Source organism: Primulina tabacum, chromosome 15 (assembly GCF_025594145.1).
Source record: "Primulina tabacum isolate GXHZ01 chromosome 15, ASM2559414v2, whole genome shotgun sequence".
Taxonomy (NCBI): domain Eukaryota; kingdom Viridiplantae; phylum Streptophyta; class Magnoliopsida; order Lamiales; family Gesneriaceae; genus Primulina; species Primulina tabacum.
In genome coordinates this window covers 33,138,238-33,158,290 of record NC_134564.1, presented here as the reverse complement: position 1 = coordinate 33,158,290, position 20,053 = coordinate 33,138,238, and the positions used below count along the sequence as shown (strand labels likewise).

General features: G+C 33.2%; 2 protein-coding genes across 2 annotated transcripts; both read left to right on the top strand.

Moving 5' to 3' along the window:
* Positions 1-4,350: 4,350 nt before the first annotated feature.
* Positions 4,351-6,828, top strand: LOC142527056 (uncharacterized). The gene is made up of 3 exons (XM_075631765.1): positions 4,351-5,263; positions 5,374-5,563; positions 5,987-6,828. The coding sequence occupies exons 1-3, from the start codon at positions 4,865-4,867 to the stop codon at positions 6,574-6,576; spliced, it is 1,179 nt and encodes a 392-aa protein (XP_075487880.1). The 5' UTR covers positions 4,351-4,864; the 3' UTR covers positions 6,577-6,828.
* Positions 6,829-15,313: 8,485 nt separating this feature from the next.
* LOC142527438 (armadillo repeat-containing protein LFR-like) lies at positions 15,314-19,579 on the top strand. The gene is given in 9 exon segments (XM_075632246.1): positions 15,314-15,548; positions 16,112-16,281; positions 16,369-16,502; positions 16,605-16,816; positions 17,310-17,409; positions 17,501-17,639; positions 17,730-17,857; positions 17,954-18,228; positions 19,426-19,579. Coding segments are annotated over 8 exon segments (1,329 nt in total). The 5' UTR covers positions 15,314-15,358; the 3' UTR covers positions 18,210-18,228; positions 19,426-19,579.
* Positions 19,580-20,053: the final 474 nt, after the last annotated feature.

Below are 20,053 nucleotides of genomic sequence, written 5' to 3'. Positions count from 1 at the left end.
AAAAAAAACTACTTCCTACTCTATTTCTTTTTCGGAATCATGTGTGCCACGAAATGTTTGGGTGCACGTAAATCGCCATATTTGGTCAAAATTCTTGCTAGGTTAAAAAATTCGACAATAATCTTGGTGGTGTCAAGCCAAGCAATGGACTATTCAAGGTCCCATATTAACCAACTTTGACCCATTATTTAATTTTCTGCCACAAATTAATTTTACCTTCATTTCTGTACATCGCCTTAATTTCATAAATTCCATGGTCAAATAAACTTATGTGCGGCAATAATTCCGTAGCTGATTTATTTGTTTTTTATATTTTATTTATATTATTATATTATTAATTCAAAAGCGAAAAAGGCGTTTGTTTTCATACATTTGAAGTAGATATTTGATATCATATTTGCCCTACTATTAGGCATAGTTTGGTACACATGATAGGATAAACATGTGATATATAATATAAGGATAAATAAGATGTAGGATATTATATTTAATGTTTGATATGATTTTAATAAGAGTGATTAAATTTATATATTAGATTGTAATGACAAAATTAACCTTATCATAATAAATTTTATAATTTCAAAATTGTTGCTTGAATTCATATTTTTTTCTTGCATGATTTATTTATTTTTAACTAATTTTATATATTATATAATATGATAATTGAGCCCTTGATTTTGTGTGTCAAGTCGCGTATCAATTTTTAAGGTTAATCAAATGATATTAATAATTTTATTGATATTTATAAAAATTATTTATATAATTATCTCGAATTCATTTATATAATTATCATTTTATATAATATATAAAAAATATTTATTTGATTTTAATTTCTACCTACTAGCATAGATTTATAAAAATCATTTATAAATTGAGGGCAATTAAGTCATTTGTAGTGTATTTTATCATTAAATTAAAATTATCACACCTAATAGAAGGGACATTTTATCCTTCTAAAAAATTTTTTATCAAGGACCCATGGTATTATCATGAGCTTTTTAAAAAGGTACCAAACATTGGATATGGAGGATTATTTATCAATCCCGGACTTATCCCATGTATCAAATTAATATCCCACGGCTTTATATAAATTGTTGTTTATTTATTCTTAGTTTTGGGTAATTACTTTTATCAGTCAAGGAAGAAATACTTCAAACTCAATTTTAAAAAATCTAACAAATGGTCATTTTTTTAAAAAAATATATATAACAAATGACCCTACCAAATAAGCGACCAAGCAATCTCCGAAAATGTTTGAATTGAAAGGTAAATTTAATTTCAAAAATTAAATGTGACATGACATCATGTTTAAACGAGATATGGGGTTGGAGACTTAACTATAACAATTTCCTTCCACAACTCAAAATAAAAAATAAAAAATAAAAAATATATGTGGTATTCTTATAGTTCGAGCTTTTATTTTTGCCATAATATTTTTAAAGCATCCAAATCGGGCCTCATTGTTGTTATGATTTTTTTTAAGGAAATATATATATATATATGTGTGTGTGTGTGTGTGTGTGTGTGTAAGAGCGGTTGTCAACATAATTTATTTCAGTAAATAGATAATAGCACTAATTGAGACGTTTAAAATTTTGTAGGTTATTTTCTTCTCACATTTGGAGAGAATTTAGATTTTTTTTATTTTTTTAACTCAGAATCCGCCGCAGATATTAATAGATGTACATTGGATTAACTTTCGAACTGAACACAATAGTTTGTAAATCACGTCAACCAGATAAACAATACTAGAAAAATCTTCTTGTGAAAACTAATAAGAAATAAAATATATAACAAATTGATCACAAATACAAATATTCAACCAACTTGAACGCTCTCCTCATCGATTTTAGATTATTTTCGAACATACGGGAGTTTGCGTGGGAGAACATTTTTACCGTGCCATGTGGATCACAATAATTAAAAGCTAGAAAAATGTTGACTAGTATTTTTTTTCCGTAGTGAATGTTTAATAGTTGCGAGTTATCTTCACGTACGAGGGATCATTATGAAGCAATTGTACAATTTTGTTTCATTCGAATGCAACCTCTACTTTTGAATTGAGATCGAATGTTTTCTGATATTAATTTTAAAATAAATATTTCTGATGACAATGATTGGGCAGGGTTAAATTTTATTTTAGAAAAACCAAAAAATGTCAATTTTAACCTCTAACTTTCTGTCTTGGTATCTCTTTTCATCCAAACATAGAACAATTTATGTTTTCCAGAAAAAAAAAATATACGTAAAAAATTCCAACATATTGTATCCAATTTAAATGCTTTTTTTTTTTATTATTTGTATCTATCAATTTATCCAACTATATTCGATGGAAAAATTAATTTAGTTGAAAATATTGTGATGACGCAAGGGTTATTAGTATTGTAGGATTTGGTGCTCGAATGAATATTTTATCGTTTCACACAGAGTAACATATATACAAGTTTTGATGCCTATAATCTCCTAAGATAGACAAGATTTACAGAATAATTACGAAGATATAATGCATTCAAAAAGTATCAAATGTTGTTGTATCCATGCTAATAGGCCCACTGAAGATGGAGGTTCTGTTGAAACGCTAATCGATCTTGAAGGCTAAATCACGAAGGCGAGGGCTGAAGAGTGATTTTGTGAGAGCATCAGCCAGCTAATCACGTGAGGAGGAGACATGGGAGATGCGTAGGTGAGCGTTGAACTAATTCCCGGCCAAGATGTGAGAGACAAACCATTGTCGTTTCGAACCACTACGACGTCAGAGCCAGTGTAAGGAGAGTGGAGGGAGAGGTTTGCAAGGTCTATGGTCATATGATGAGAGGCACCGGAGTCCAGCAGCCACTCAGATGGAGTCGGAACAGCAGTCAGCAGCGGTATGAGCTTGTGGTGAAGGTTGAGCCATGGACTCTTGTTCTTGTTGTTGCCAAGGACCCAAGGTAGATATTGGAAGTTGGAACAGAGCTTCGCCGAATGGCCGTTGGTACCACATAGTTGTCATCGCCTCGAATAAGGTTTCGAAGTGGTGTTAGGCGCTGGATAGGCTGGCCGAGGAACCCATGAGCCTGGGCCACGCGAGTCCTTGATGCGAGAAGGACCAGAGAAATGCTGGGAACAATGAGAAGTACCAGGAGGTGGAGGTTTGGTGAAGCGAGACGCAGCAAATGCGAAAACTGGACCAATTGAGGCCTATTGTTTCACCGTCAATTGTGCTTCAAAATTAAGTAATTTCTCATGGAGTTCATCAAATGTTATATGAGAGTCTCAGACCTGGATAGCATTGGCAAGTTCTTTATAGGTGTCATAGATACCACCAGGACTTTGAAAGTGAGACTTTCCGGATCAACATGGATATTCATAAGTGCAAGTGCATCAACAGTATAGCTTTGATGCCTTGCATAGAAAGGATCGAAATTGCAGAAGCCATGCATAACAATTTGAGGGCGTTAGTTTTAAGGGGTCTGGGAAACAAGATTAATGGAGATGAATGGCTGTTTGAGCAGGATCGGAGGAAGCCATGAACGTATGATGTAGGTTTGAACGGTGCGAAAAAAAAGGAAACTGATGTTATATATGATTTGGTGTTCGAATGGATATTTTATTATTCACACAAAGTAACATATATGCGAGTAGAGTATGTCTCTTGTAAGACGGACTCACGAATATTTATTTGTGAGACGGATCAACTCTACCGATATTCACAATAAAAAGTAATACTCTTGGCATAAAAAATAATATTTTTCCATGGATGACCCAAATAAAAAATACGTCTCACAAAATACGATCCATGAGACCGTCTCACACAAGTTTTTGACATGCAAGTATTGATTCCTATAATCTCATAATATAAACAAGATTTATAAAATAATTACAAAGATGCAATGCATTCAATTAAATAAAATCGAATCTTGATGTTTCCATGCTAATGAGTATTTAGTTAATTTGATTGTGTTGTTTTTTTAATAAGAAAAAGCTCTCATATCATTTATTTTTTTTAGCATTTTTTATAAAATACGGATTTAAAAATATTACTTGTATAATTATCAGACGAACCTAATAAATCCGAATCCGTTAATTGAAATGGATCGGAGGGGACCGTGAATTTTGCACATATTTGCTCAAGTCGGTGAATATGAGCTCCTTATAATCCCAACGGATGAGATGTCTAATTGACAAACCCGGCCCAAATGATTGTCATCCGAACGTCTGAGAAGTAAAATGTTCAAAATCTGATTACGCTCGTCACACCTGATCATTGCCTGAATTTCAGGACATCCAACGCCCGATTATGTTACACGTGGCAGTTCAGCACTGCTCTATATAAATCCCCACTCCCATTTGCTTCACAAATCTGCAATAATGAAGCGGGTCTATTAATTCGGGAAAACAGAAGAGAATCAAACCGAAGCATCTCATCGCCGCCGGCAAAACTCGCCGGAGATGTCTCGTGTATCCTCTCAAAATGCAATGCTAATGTCTACGCGTGTTCCATGATAAATCCTAGCTATAACTACAAGACTCTCGTTAAATAAAGAGGAGATTTTCGTTTTCTTTATCTTTTTCTCTCTTCTTCTCTTTTTTGTTTATTTGGTTGCTGGCTGGTGCGAAGAGTGTTTTCTTCAGATCTCTTTTGAAATTTCTTCGGAAATTACGATGATTTAGAGGTGAGATTGAATTTTGATCGGAAGAAAAGGGCAGGCAGAGTTCGACATGTTGAATTTGGCTTGCTTTTTTTTGTTTATTTGAGTCGATGTTTTTGAAGTGATTTTGGTAATTTGTTTAATGAATTGAGTAGTTTTTAAGAGCTCCGAGAATTTGTTCAACTGACAAGTAGATAGGATAGTTGGTAGAGTGCCGTTGCTGGAGTTGCAAAATGCCATTCCCCATGAAAATACAGCCGATAAATCATAGTGAGTCCTCGATCCGAAACGATGCCGTCGCGAAGACGCCGGTGTTGAAGTCACGGCTGAAGCGGCTATTCGACCGTCCGTTCAACGGTGTTGTGAGGATTTCAACGGTGGATAGACAAGCGACCGGCATAGCAGCAGCTGAGTTTGAGCCGAGCTCACTCTGTTTAGATAAAATGGTCCAGAATTTCATCGAGGAGAACACGGACAAACAAACCAGCGGTACTGTAGCCATGAAATATGGGAGAAACCGCTGCAATTGCTTTAACGGCAACAGCAACGACAGCTCCGACGATGAATTTGATGTCTTCTCCGATTCATTCACTGCAAACTCTTCTTTCGGTGATTCCTCGGATATTCTCAAGGTAAGGATCTTCGTTTACCACCTCCCAGTTTCATTTTTTATTATTATTAATTTTGGAGTTTATTCCCGTTCAATTTCAGTTTGTGAACCGATTTGGTTTTCTGAATGCAGAGTTTGATACCGTGTGCGAGTATGGTGGAGAGAAATCTATTGGCAGACACGTCGAGGATCGTGGAAAAGAATAGAACCTGCAGAAGAAAAGACGATTTGAGGAAAACAGTCGCCGATGGATTAATATCTCTTGGCTATAATGTCGCCGTTTGTAAATCCAGATGGGAAAAATCTTCCTCCATTCCAGCTGGTAAACTCCCAACTTTCTCTTTATACATCACTCTGTTTATCAATTTTACTTTGTGCGAATTAATTTCCTAATTTTTCTTGTTATTACATCAGTTCATCTTATATTCCCCTCCGTAAATCAATTGAACACAACTTTACCAACTTAAGAGTTTCGACTTTGGGATCTCAAATCATTAATGGGTTGTGGAAGTGAATTTCAAATCCTGACGAAGACCATATCACAGCTTTGTTTCCCAATTGAATTTATGTATGGAAATGATTGCATATTTTGAGCTTTCTCGAATTCAACCTCCTGGATCTGAACGAAAAACCCCTTCGCTCCTCGAGATTTTACGATTAATTTTATTGTACATCATAATCAGGGATTTTGCTCGAATTATGACAAGGAAATAAATGGGCTTTACTTGTTTTCGCAATGGTGCAGGTGATTACGAGTATGTTGACGTGATATTAGATGGCGAGAGACTAATAATTGACATAGATTTCCGATCGGAGTTCGAAATTGCAAGATCCACCAGTAACTACAAGGCAATTTTGCAGTACTTGCCGAACATATTCGTCGGGAAATCCGATCGGCTTCTTCAGATCGTGTCGATCGCGTCGGAAGCCGCGCGCCAGAGCCTGAAAAAGAAAGGCATGCACATCGCGCCGTGGCGCAAATCCGAATACATGAAATCTAAATGGCTTGGCCCTCACACCCGAATTCTGCAACCAAAAGCAACTACCCTCCCCCAAAACGACGCCGCCCAGGAGCCCAAGCCCGAACCCGAGCTAATACCAGAACCAGAAGTTGCGGAGGTGTCAGAAAGTGAGGTTGGAGAATTGGATTTGATTTTTGGAGAGAAGTCATCGTCGTTTCAAGCCGATTTTGAGTCGCCCAAATTGCCGGCGAAATCTCACGATGTTTCGCCGTTGGTGGTGTGGCAGCTGCCGGCGGTGAAGCCGAGGAGTTTAGAGAGGGGTAATAAGGCGGTGGTCACCGGATTAGCTTCCCTCCTCTCAGAAAAAAATTAGCTAATCAACAATAAAATAAGGAAATTTTGGTTTCAATTTTAGTCTTACTTTTGCTGAACTCATTAATTACCAACTTGTTTTGTATTTAGATTTAGCACAGATCTCCGAAATATGTGTGTAAAAATGGAGATTTGAGCGTAGGGAAATTTTTTGGGGGTAGAATTTTGTTTTCCCTAATTTTGAAAAGAAGGGTCCGATGTAAAAAGCTCCAGAGACCACTACTAGTTGCAATTTCATATCCAATAATCCTCATTATGTGCGTGCTAATATCATATTATATTATATATGTGTGTGTGTCAGTTTTTTATATTCTTAATTCTTGACACAATAATCTCGCAAATGTATACCACGGTGACGTCTGTTTTGGCAATTGTTAAAAAAAAAACTGTATTCTACTATTATTATATCAATAGCGTCTTAGAAAACGAGTGAGATTCGTACATATCCAATTGTTTACTGGTGAGGAAACACAAGGAATACTAAAGTTTTTAAAGTAATTCTTGGTGGGTGTATGCATTGGAAAATGTGTAAAAAATTAAGGAACTAGACTAGACTGCGGGGGTTCCAGGAGACGACGCAAAAGGCTTGTGCCGTCTGGCGAAGAGGGAGTGTGGACATTTAATGATATTGCAAGGATTTCCAAAATTAGATAAAGAAAACAATTATTATTATTTTTTGGTGGGATAGGAAGCGATTATTTGAGATGATGTTAAGTTTTGGATGTTTAATGGTATGAAAAAGTTGATGAGCTGAAGTTGATTTCATATTAATGTTGGTGTTGATAACTTAATTATACCGACAAAAATTTGTGTGAGACGATCTCACAAGTTATATTTTATGAGACGAATATCTTATTTAGCTTATACATGAAAAAATACTATTTTTATGCTAAAATTGTATGGTTAGAAATATATTTTAATTATTTAAAAAAGAAAAGACAGTTACAATGTATATCGCAATCCATGTTTCTGTAATATATTTTACTTGAATAATTAATATATTCAAATCGATCTCTAGTTTGGATAATAGTTGTACGTGGATTAAGCGAACCTTGTAATGTGTCATAAACCATTTTTAGCTTTTACTTTTCAAGGTTTTTTTTCATCTTTTACCGTACAAGACGATGTGGGGGGTTTTTGAAATTGATAAAAATCTATGTAAGACGATCTCACGGGTCGTTTTTGTGAGAATGATCTCTTATTTGAGTCATTCATAAAAAAATATTATTTTTATGCTAAGAGTATTCATTTTTATTGTGAATATGAGTAGAGTTGATCCATCTCACAGATAAAGATTCGTGAGACTGTATCACAAGAGACTTACTTTTTTAAATTTTACAGAAACTTAAGTAAAGTAGGAAAAATATTTCTAAAGACACTTTTACACGTGGTAACTATTTATTGGAAAATTAATAAAAAAATAAATTGAGGTTCATGGTCCGGAGCATTGAATATTGTTGACTTCCTCGGGTTTGTACCATTTTTTTATTTTTAAATTTGGTTTCACCGGATCATTTTCTTTTTGAAAGCTTAATTTTGTCCACATGATTATGATTTATTCCATATTATTTTAAATATTAAAATTATATAAAATATTAATTACGATAGTGTTTCTTTAGTTACGAGCCTTTCTTGTCTGAAAATGGAAACTCACCCAAAAGTGGAAAAAAGAAAAAAAAAAAGAAAAGAAAAGGAAAAAGGTTAAGCATTAAAAAAACAAACAATTATTTCATTTTTAATTGTCAAAAACTTGTGTGAGACGGTCTAACTGATCGTATTTTGTAAGACGAATATTTTATTTTGGTCATCCATGAAAAAATATTACTTTTTATGCTAAGAGTATTTCATTTTATTGTGAATAACGATAGGGTTGACCCGTCTCACAGATAAAGATTCGTGAGACCGTCTCACATGAGACCTACTCTTTTTAATTTTAGTTCATATACATATAATTCATTATATACTGATATATATTTGTCTCTTAAATTTTAAAATAAATGTCATATTTTATTATCACATATCATCAAACTTTTAGAGAGAGACACAAAATTCGAAGGAAAAAAAAAACTATATTTTAAATATATTTATAATAACAAAGCCGGAACAAGACACCAATATTGTAAATTTTTTTGTGTGATTGCTACGGATAACCGTTTGACAAATTTAGTTCGTCTCTCTGTTTTAAATTGAATGTTATTGTATCCTTTTTTGACATTAAATCGAAGATGGGCATTTTTCCTTTTTCATAAAATCACGTATATCTTCTGTCAGTAACTCGTTGGGTGATTACGAAAATGTACTAACTTCAAATCACTTACTTTTTTAAACATTATATTATAAGTTTTTATTTATCAACGTTAATTATTTTGACTAAAATCCAAAATTACGAGTACTAGTTGTTGAAAATACAACTTGTTTGTATGAAAAATGTGATTGAAATTATTAGCCTTATATTGGAATACTTCACTTTCTTGCTATTATTATTTTTGTTAAAAAAAAATTTAGATTCCTTGCTTCATATTTGAAATATCAATATTTAATATGATTTTAATTGAGCATCGAATGTACTTAATATTTTTATTAAAAAAAAATTAAAATTAATTTCAAATGTTTAATATTGCAAACTTGTTTTCATAAATAGCCTGTTTATTTTACTAAATTGCTTAATCAGCTAGTAATTGGAAATACTTCAACAATTCACGATGCAATATCTCTTTTCAAAATTCATGATATAATTTTTTATCTCAACAATCTCGACTTCACAAAATTCTCATAAAAAATCAGGCAAATTTATTATTTTCTTTTTATCTTTACTCAGTTTTTGCTTCATTTATATATCTTTTGCGATTTTTTTTTCATTAAAAATTTTATTTATAAAATTGATACGATAATAAGTAATTGCTAATAAATTAGGTTTAACGCATAATTTGGATAGGGAGGAATTCTTTAGCAGCATAAACGCAACGATTGTATTTGTTGTATTTCAGCAATATTTGTTTTGTTTTTTTAAAAATGGTCACAATCGTTGTTGTGGGGGCTAATATTTTATCTTTATAAACGAAGTGGGTAGGACCACTTCACAAAGTTGCGATGAATAAAATAGAAGTTGTGAGGTCATTTTCCCTATTTTTTCTAACATAAAATTTAGTGGGAGTGGGGCCTTTGTTTTATGTGTACGATATTGTAAGATATGTATATATATATATATATATATATATATATATATATGTAGTAAAAATAATAATATTTTTTTTATGATTTGAGCTAGACGAGAGACGTATATTATAAAATTAACCCATAACACAATTTTACAAAAATTTGTGTAAAAACAATTGCCGGAAATTTGATGATTATGATAATACACACATGAAAGCAGCAACCCACATAGCCAGATATCTCATGCATATGTTGGCATTTTATTATATCAATCGAACATTTTATAATAGTAATATAATATAACCATATCTATTGAATGTAAGGAATAATACATTATTAAATACCACAAAAAAAATGGCTCGATTGCTTGCGAAGAGCGAATTTTATTTTTAACAGAGCCTTTGCCACAGCCACAAGAAACCTGAGAGCTTTTCAGTTGTTGGGAGACTTACTACACTGCTCACGCCCTCACCTTAAATATCATGGACTCTCATCAATATTCAAATTATATGTAATCTCAGCCTTTTGGACTGTCACTAGATGTGGTCGCCAAGATTGGGTCTGAATCGATTAAATTTATTTCAAATTTCTCGACTTATTCAGATGAATAAAATTCAAATCAATTTTACATCATTATCAATATTTTCAATAATAATTACGGGTTTGTGTGTCTTTTGAAATTCATTTATCAAATGACTCTTCGAATCAAGTATTTTTTTTCCAAATCAAATAATTCGATCCAAACTATTATTATAATTTTTTTTCATACCGTATCAATCCTTGGAACTTGTCAACATTTTGGGGGCCTTGATTTTAAATTGCAGAGAGCCATAGCCATACATAAACTGAAGCACTGAAAACGATTCAATGAAGAAAGGGAACTGACAGAGACACGGCACTAAATATTCCTCTACAGCGCTGTACGACATGTGCTAAATAATTAGCTATTCATGATTCCCATGTGCTGCTGAAGTTGCTTCCCACAAATGTTATGTAAGTATACTGTTTTCCAAATTATAGACGGATTTGAAAATAGAAGCAAATCCATTTGAAGTCCAATTTATTATGTTTAACCGTTCTTTTTCCGTCCGATATAAAGAAATTAAACGATGACTTCATAAACTTTGAAAAATGAAACTTGGACCTAACTCAACCCCAAAAGCTAGCTCAAGGGGGAATGATTGTCCAAGATCATATATACAACTTTATTTTATCCAACCGATTTGAGACAATTAACATAATATATTTGCAATTATAACCTCACGTCTTTCTACTTAATCCACACACTTACTTTGGTTATAATTATATATATGCCATAAATAGTTTGTGTGAGAAATGTCGACACAAATGTGTTACATCCTTTTCATTAAGTTATTTCGTGAAACGTCGTTGGTTTCACAAAAATGGGTATTGGGAGACCATGATTTCTCAAGTTTCTGAATTGTGTAAGTCAGTGCCTTGAATGATAATCAATTTTCAGTTTAAATGTTTCCATAAATTCAATTTGGGAGGCCAGTCCAGGATTCGATTCTTCTAATTAAATGAGCAAGGAAAAATGCATTCAACACATACGAAAAATCTTTAGTATAGGGTTATTAATTTTTCTCTGAGGAATTTTTTTTTTTTAAAAAAAAATTTATACTGGTAAATATAATATCATTTTAAATCCACCTGCTAGTCAAAATACGCAATGTCGACATTCTAGCATTGTTATGTATTTAGTACCAGATGCCAACAATATCCACTAAATGCGTAGTTTCGAATGTTCGGATAAGATTTCAATTACGAATTCAATAACAATCCCATTCGAAGTAAAAATGCACTTTAAAAAAGATATGTTATTTTTTTAAAAAAAAAATGTTTGAACAAATTATTATTTTTAATTCAGAAAAGGAACAGTAATTTCAGGTGTTCAGAGTTTTCGAAAATTATTTTAAAAATTGATTATAATTAGGTATGACAAGCTAAAGAATTACCGGACAATCAAGATATATTTGGCCTCGATTATTATTTATTAAAGAACGCTGAAAACGAATAATAAATTTAAAATGAATCACTTTTTTTTTTGTTTATTATAATTATTTATCCTTTCCATATATATTTTTTGAGTTGGAAGTGTATAGGATAAGCTAAAGCGTAATGGGATGAGCATAATTTAATGTGCATGCTCGGAGACGATAGTACACAATCTCTAAAAACAAGTTGTACAACAAGATGAATAATATTTTTGCTTTATACTCATGCGAGCTAAGAGTGCCATCGAATTCCAATTCCGTGGACCTCGTAGATCGGTCACAATGGGCCTACTTGTCTCCGATCAACGATTAATCTGTGTGTAGGAGAACGACTGCGCGCATTCACAAATCACAGCCCAACTCATCGTAATTTCGTTTTAGATATTAACCTCAAACTATCACGTTTACCCATCGTTTACAAAAATGTAATATACGTACTAAAGAACAAGGCCATACAACATAGAAAACCTATATTATTTGTACTCATAATTAGGCATCGTTTCACTCCTTGATTGAATGATGAAAGATATATAATATAAAGATGATAAATCGATATATTTGAAAAAGATAATCATATGTAGAGTTTGAGCCAAATATCGAATAAAACAAAAATGAATAAACATTCAATGTTTTATTATTCATGTTAAACAATACCTTTTTTGTTAACTCCAAACAAATTGTATTTCCTCAAGAAATTGAAATATTGAAATTAGACTTTTTTTATCATAGAATTTTATTCCTCCCCCCTTCTCTCAATAAAATTTATATATTTATCTCATTGTCATATCATGATTATATCGATCAATACTGTAAAACATATATAAATTAATAATATCTCTAAACTAATATGTTCTCTTAGTTCTGGCTTGAGTGAGTGTATTAAATCAATGATTTCAATAAATTAATAAGAATTTTTTTGAAGACCTTTATATAAATATATGCTCCAATCCATATCATAATTTAATTATCTAAAAATATAAAATATGATTAGGAGAATTTCGTAAAATATGATTCTATTATTGTTTATTTTTTCTTGAAATTCAGATCTAATCGGATTTCATCTCTAACTTTTCTCATTGCATTCAAAAGCTCTAGTGTTGCATTCTCGAACTGTAACAAAAACTTTCGAAGTGGAGTTGTCGCTATTTGTGCTTCCTTTCACGCAATTGGTTCCAGAGGTACTGCATCATCCTCTAGTCACATTAATTTCAATAACACTAGTCACAATTTCTCCTAATCTTTGGACATGTGAACATGCATCATTTTCACCTGGATAATCCAATATGTTATTGACATCCATTTTATTTTGGTAACCAAGATCATTAACCATTCTTTCAACTTCATGAATGTGATTTTCTTCGGTAATTGCTTCATTTAAATTCCTTGAGGCTACTTCATTTAGATTGATTGGTCACAATGGGCATATTTGTCAAAAACCACATTAGTCATCCATGCTCTTTTGCTTGCACGGTATTGACAATCCGAGCTATTGATGTTGACATTCTTGAAGTAGCATGGTTTTGCAAACTTTCCAATAATCCATAGATGAATTTTTTTCCTCGTTACAACAAATAACAAATGTAACCCTTTATTTATCATGCTTTCTTCCTTCAAGTCACTTCGTTGCAAGAGAATGATCAACTTGTAACCTGTAAAATAAACCAGTTTCGTCCATATTAAAAACATATCTCATAGGGAACTGGTCTATTTTTCCCTTATGAACTTCAATTTTTCCTCCATGTCATGTGTGTCAACCGCCACTCTCTCCAAAACGACGAAATGACTCGATATCATGTCTTAGCTTGAACTTCTCAAGCCGCACTTGAGAAAAGTTGTATGGCTGGTGATCGAGGTATAAAAATTTCACGTCTCTTTTGCCTTCTCTAAAATTAGCCCTCCGGTCATATCCACACGATCTTGATATTGGAGAAACCACTCATAAACAACCTTCTCCGTGTCTTGAATTTTTGCTGGTTTGTGTCGCTTTGTATCCCATCGTTTTGCTAAGTTAGCCGAAAGTACTGTCGTGATCGCTTGATTGTGTTCAATATTGTACCTTGGCTAACTTTCAAATGAAATTTTTTGTCGAGCCACAGCTACAAGTCCTTTTGACTGCACGTGGGGTGATCTCTTCTATACTCTCATAATGTGTTTTACGTATTTGATGTTTCACGGTTGATTTCTGGAAATATTTTAGATGGCAATCATTGTTGGGAAATATTATTAATGTTGAATTAGATGAATTGACGTTCTTTAAAAATAATAGCCATGTTGTATATATAGATTTCTAATGCAACTAAAATATGGAAACGATTAAAATATAGAAAGATCTTATACCAAATATATGTAAAAATATCTTAATACGAAAAAAGAATAATTCTACAATAAAAATCAAATAGTAAATTAATAATATGAAAACTTTTGGCGCTACGTCAACTTAGTGCATAATTACGTTTGTTGGATAGAAAACACACTCTTTAAAATAATAAATTATTAATTTATCGATTAATTAATAGCTCTCTAATAAAATTTTGTGATTCCAAAGTAAATAATAATATAAGTGGACTAAGTCGTTACATTTGGCATCAGAACGATTTTGCGTGAGCTCTAGATGATGGAACAAACCTCAACGATGACGTTGAGTTTCGAAAAGAGAAGGGGTTGAGAGGGCTTTTAGACGAAATCATACATAGTCAAACCACACAGAAGAGATGAACATTTAAATGGACGTGTGATAACCTCTTGTGGTGCGTTCTATGGACACATGATCATGGACCAAAGCGGATAATATCACAAGTGAGTTGAGTCGTTACATTTGCTATCATAAAAATGTGTGGACGCCACGCTTTGTGACGCGTTTTAAAGTCGTAAGACTACAAGCCAAACTGATAATATCACAAGTGTGTTGGACCTTTATATTTCGTATCAGAAACAGTATGTGGACGCCGCACGTTGTGATATGTTTTAAAGTAGTGAGGCTACGGGCCAAAGCGAACAATATCACAAGTGGACTGACTTGTTAAATGTTGAATATTTTAACATGTTAAAGATATAAATTAATTAAAAATTAGAAAATTTATATTACAAATAAGTTTAATAATATAAATTTTTTTTTTGCATAAAGTAGTAAAATTTTGATTTCCCAAAATTTTATACTTTCCAATACTTTTTATATATTTGTAAGAAATATAAAAAAGTTAAGTACAATTTTATGTGCCTGTACTAAACATTGTTATAAACTTTTTGTTATTTTATATTTTATCTTATATATAAAAAATATTTATTTTTTTAAAATATTAAATTATCAATTATTTTTTATAAATAAAATTTTTAGTTGTTGATTTACAAATGTTTTATATCTAGATTTCTTAAATAAATCAAGATTTATAATTTAAGAAAAGTAGATGTAAGACTAAATTAGTATAACAATTGACTAATTATATGAGAGTATTATTAAAACTTTTTAGAACTGAACTCCTGCTTACCCTTGTATCCTCAGCCCAACTGAATGTACGTAAAACCCAAACTTCAATGCGCAGAAATTTGACCCAAAATATTTGTCAAAAACATGCTGATTTCTCCCCTCGCACTGGCCCGCGTATACACTGAGAGATGCAGAAGAGAGATCAGAGCAAGCTGGGTGGAGCATCCGGCAGTTCGGCCGCTCCTGCTGCCAAGAGAGGCCGTCCTTTCGGCAGCGGGACTAATTCTGCTGCCGCAGTTGCTGCGGCGGTAGGGGGTGATTCCGCCGCTCCGTCAACCCTCCTCGGTCCGTCCCTCCAGGTTCACTCGGCCTTCGCCGGTCAGCATCTTCTTAAACCCTGATCTCTCTCTCTCTATAGTTATTTTCATTATGATTTTGATTTTTCTGTGTATTTCTGGTCCAATTCCTCAATGTACGCTGAATGAGTTATTCTATGATGAAAGCTTTGAATTTTTGTGTATAATTAATAGGTGTTTTTACCCATACAAGAAAGACAGAAAGTAGAAAAGACGATAATATAAGCTCCTTGAGATGGAATTGTGAACTTCTTTACATATATTTTTCGTTCACTAGTTAGAATAAGTGGGTGCCTCAAGTTTTGGAATGACTTAGTTTAGAATTTAGATAGCTTATGCTTTCAGAAGGATGAAATTTGGCTTTCGTATCATTTAGGAGATGGGGTGAGGATGTCACCCTGCCCCATCCTCGTGTATATGCGTAAGGGACTTCAGAATAAAAACCAGGTTATCAAATGGGTGGTATACGATCGATAATATTATTTTTGAAATAGAGTCAGAGACAAGCGTTGATATTTTTATACTTTCCATCCAATTTACCTGTGTGTGAATTACGAGCTGTATCTTCTGCAACAGTTTTATCAGAGCAGAACAACAAAAGGATAGTTTTGGCTCTTCAAAGTGGACTAAAAAGTGAGCTGACTTGGGCTTTGAATGCTCTCACATTGCTTTCATTTAAAGAGAAAGATGACGTCCGAAAAGATGCAACTCCTCTTGCCAAAATTCCAGGAGTGCTTGACGCTTTACTTCAAGTTGTATGTTTCTCCTCTAGCAATTTTGTTTATCCATTGCATTTATTAAGTTTACACTCCCTATGATTGGGTTATTTTCAATCAGAGCAGATAGATGACTGGCGTGAGATAGCTCTACCCAGGGTCCTTACAAAGACACCAAGGGTGAGATTGCTCGGTATGAATACTGCTGTTACTGGATTTGGGAATTGATACGAAACTGGTGATTCTGTTGCACGTCCTGGGTAAGTCACAGTACAATAATTCACTCTCATCAGCAGTCAAGGTTTCCATTTTGAGGTTGATGGTGTTAGTTTGGAACTCACTTTTATTTCAATCTGTTGCAGTACTGGATCTGGTTCTCCTTCAGGTTGGTGGTTTGAGGAAGATGGCCTTTTTAACCTTGACGAGGAAGGACGTGCAGAAAAACAGCTTTGTGCTGTTGCTGCTTCAAATATTATCCGGAACTTTTCTTTCATGGCTGACAATGAAATTGCTCTGAGCCAGAGTCGTCACTGTCTCGAAACTATGTTTCAGTGTCTGGAAGACAATATTACAGGTCAAAAGATTTTTTCATGAAATGTTATCTTTGTTACAAGTTTTGCGGCTATGTCATTGGTTTTTGTTTTCCCTCACTGTTTTTATAATGTTGCTATTTGTTGAAAGACCTATGGAATGAACATATTATGAGTTTTATTGTGATTGTATGTATAGCATATATGCTCAATATAAGAATGGAATTAGCTCTCTCCAAAATTATATATTAGTCTTTGAATTTTTTCGCTGGATTTTTTTGATCTTTGTATTTAATATTGAATACTTTCAAATTCATTGTTTAATTCAATTGCATTTGTTTGGAAACATGTGAGTTATTTGGATTTCAAATTCGATTATATTTATTTTAAACTTGAGTCTCAACTATTTAATTGGGTTTCAAATTCCTCCAACGTAGTTTGAAATTTATACACCAAATCCATCCTAACAAATGAAAATTTATCAATCCAAATACAATATAATATCACATGCTTCTAATAGTCCTCTAATGTGGACAGAAGACGAAGAACTCGTTACAAATGCCCTTGAGATCATCATGAATCTGGGCCCTTTGATAGAACTTCGAATGTTTCTCCCTGCAAAACCATTCATAATGTCGTAAGTTTTTTATTTCCTGTTTCATTTCATCAAGTCTCTGAAATTTGTCATCTTAAATGTGAATTATCTGTTCTTGATTGCTTCACTACAGACCAAAACGTGTGGTTCAGGTCATCATGGCAATGTTGGGATCTCCTGTCAAACCTTGGCAATGTGCAACTGCAGAACTACTTGGCCGTTTAATACTTAATCCTGATAATGAAACTTTCCTTCAGTCATTTGCTCCACAGGTCAAACTTTGTCCTAATATCCGTGTCACGTTTAGGTGTTGGTTACATTTTCTGTTGGTTTCTTGACTTGGGATTGATTAAAAAATGTAGATTTATGGGAGATTAGTTGACATGATGAGCATACCATCCACTGATGCTCAAGCTGCTGCAATCGGTGCGCTCTACAATTTTGCCGAAATTAATTTGGACTGTCGGTTGAAACTTGCCAGTGAGAGATGGTTGGATTAATTTCTGAAACATCTGTGTCCTACATTATTTTGGGTTTTACGAGGTAAAGCTTGTATGTAAACCAATATGCCTGCAATGTATTTCAGGGCAATTGACCGGCTCTTGAAAGTGGTTAGGACACCACACCCTGTTCCTGAAATTTGCAGGAAAGCGACATTGATTTTGGAGAATCTTGTGTTGGAGCCGCAAAACAAGCCCCTTCTCGTAGCATATGAAAATGCATTTGCAGACATGCTTTTATCTGATACAAGGTACTCTGATACATTTGCTCGTATATTGTTTGAACTGACGTCTCGACCAAGCAGTAAAGTGGCATCTGCTCGTGGTATTTGGGGCATGTAATATGACCCTGGTCGGTCTGGTTAGTTGATCATCTGATTTTTATGCTCACGCTTCTAATCTATTTATCTCTGCTGTATTGAGTCTGTAGTCTCGCTCGCTATGTACGCATTCTCGATAAGTTTAATTAATATGAATCCAAATCACCTGGTTTAAATAGTGGCTCACCTTTTAAAATGATGTTCCACTATTATTCCATTCTCATACACACAAAACAGTCTTGGTGAGACCATTTAATGAATTGACACATAAGTGTCGGTGTTCTTTATACTAAAATACAGAATTAAACGTTTAAGATCTTCATTGTAATGGGACAAGGGGCATCCGAGTCAAGGGCCCTAGTATTTTGAAAGGAGTGGAAGGTGATAAGTGAGGGTCCCTAGATTAGGTTTGTGCAATGTTATTTTGCCACCCGATCCTACTTAGTTGGGACAGTACATATTGTATACAACCCACTGAATGGGGGTACCTGTAAATATTAGGTTTTTCGGGTTGGATACCTTGGTTATTCTATCCTACTAAAAATATATATCCGATATGACTAGCTTTTATTATTTAGTATAAATTTTGAAAAAATTAAAGCTGAAAAACTGAACTTACAATCTTTAGTTGCTGGGTACTTGTAATTATAATAGTTTTAGTTTCCCTGATCAAATATAATATAAAGTTAATGAGATGTGATAATCAAAACATTACAAATTTGTTGAAGAACTCTAAGATGGCTCGGACATCTGTGGATATTAAAATTTGATATACAAACAGGAGCTGGTAATTCTGGATAACTAAAAAAATTTTAATCCGTTATATCAGTTAAAATTGCATTTGTATTGATTGATGTATTTGAAGTTAAAGATTTTAAATTCATAATAATAAATTTGTTGTTGAGCAGAATCAATTTCGATTCCTCAACTAGTTATGTACGAGTTATTGTGTGTTAGATTTTAAATGCATTCCAATACAAAGTCATTTCAAATCCTTCCACATTTCCAAACTCAACATAACATCCAGTTGAGCCGAATTTATTGGAGAGGATCACTTTTTAGGATTAACCCTTACCGTAGACCTTGAAGAACAACTACATCTGCATTTAATTGCACCTACTGAGCTAGTCAGGCAGCATGGAGGGATTTGCCTGATGCAGCAGGAACTCCTCCTCCTCTCCTATTATCCTGCACATTTTCCAAGGTAATTAATTGGTCTTACTCCTCTCGTCTGCTAGGTGGTTGGGCGGCCCAATTGTAGGAAACGATGACAAGCCCAATTTTATGGCCCACATTCAATTTTCTTTTAGATCCGTTTGATTTAGCACAAATGTCACTTGTGCAACGGTCTCATAGATCTATATATGTGAGACGAGACCGACTATACTTGCAATATAATAAAATAATTTGTTCAATCGGATTATTCTCTCACTTATCTTTCCATTTGTATTAATTCTACAAGATAGTTCTTAATTATTTCGAATAAAATGTTAATGCAAGTGGTTTTGTTGAATCACAATTAACTCGATAATTTTGCTGTAGATCTTTGGTAAATTTTGCTAAAAAATGTTTTGTTACTGTCAGCATTTTCCAGCCTTCGTCCATCTTCACTGTGTCTCATTTTGGAGTACGAAAATTCAATTATTTTTATATTCGATCTATTATTATTTTTTTAATTAATCATATTAGTAGTAAAAATAAAATAAAAAATAAGAGGACCGAACGATACATATACAATTTTTTTTTCGAAAATTAAATTAACATATATTTAAATAAATAATTGTTTAAAAAAATAATAAAAAGAGTATAAACATTTTTTTAAAATATAAACTACCTAATATTTTACGAACAAAGATTTTTTTGAAA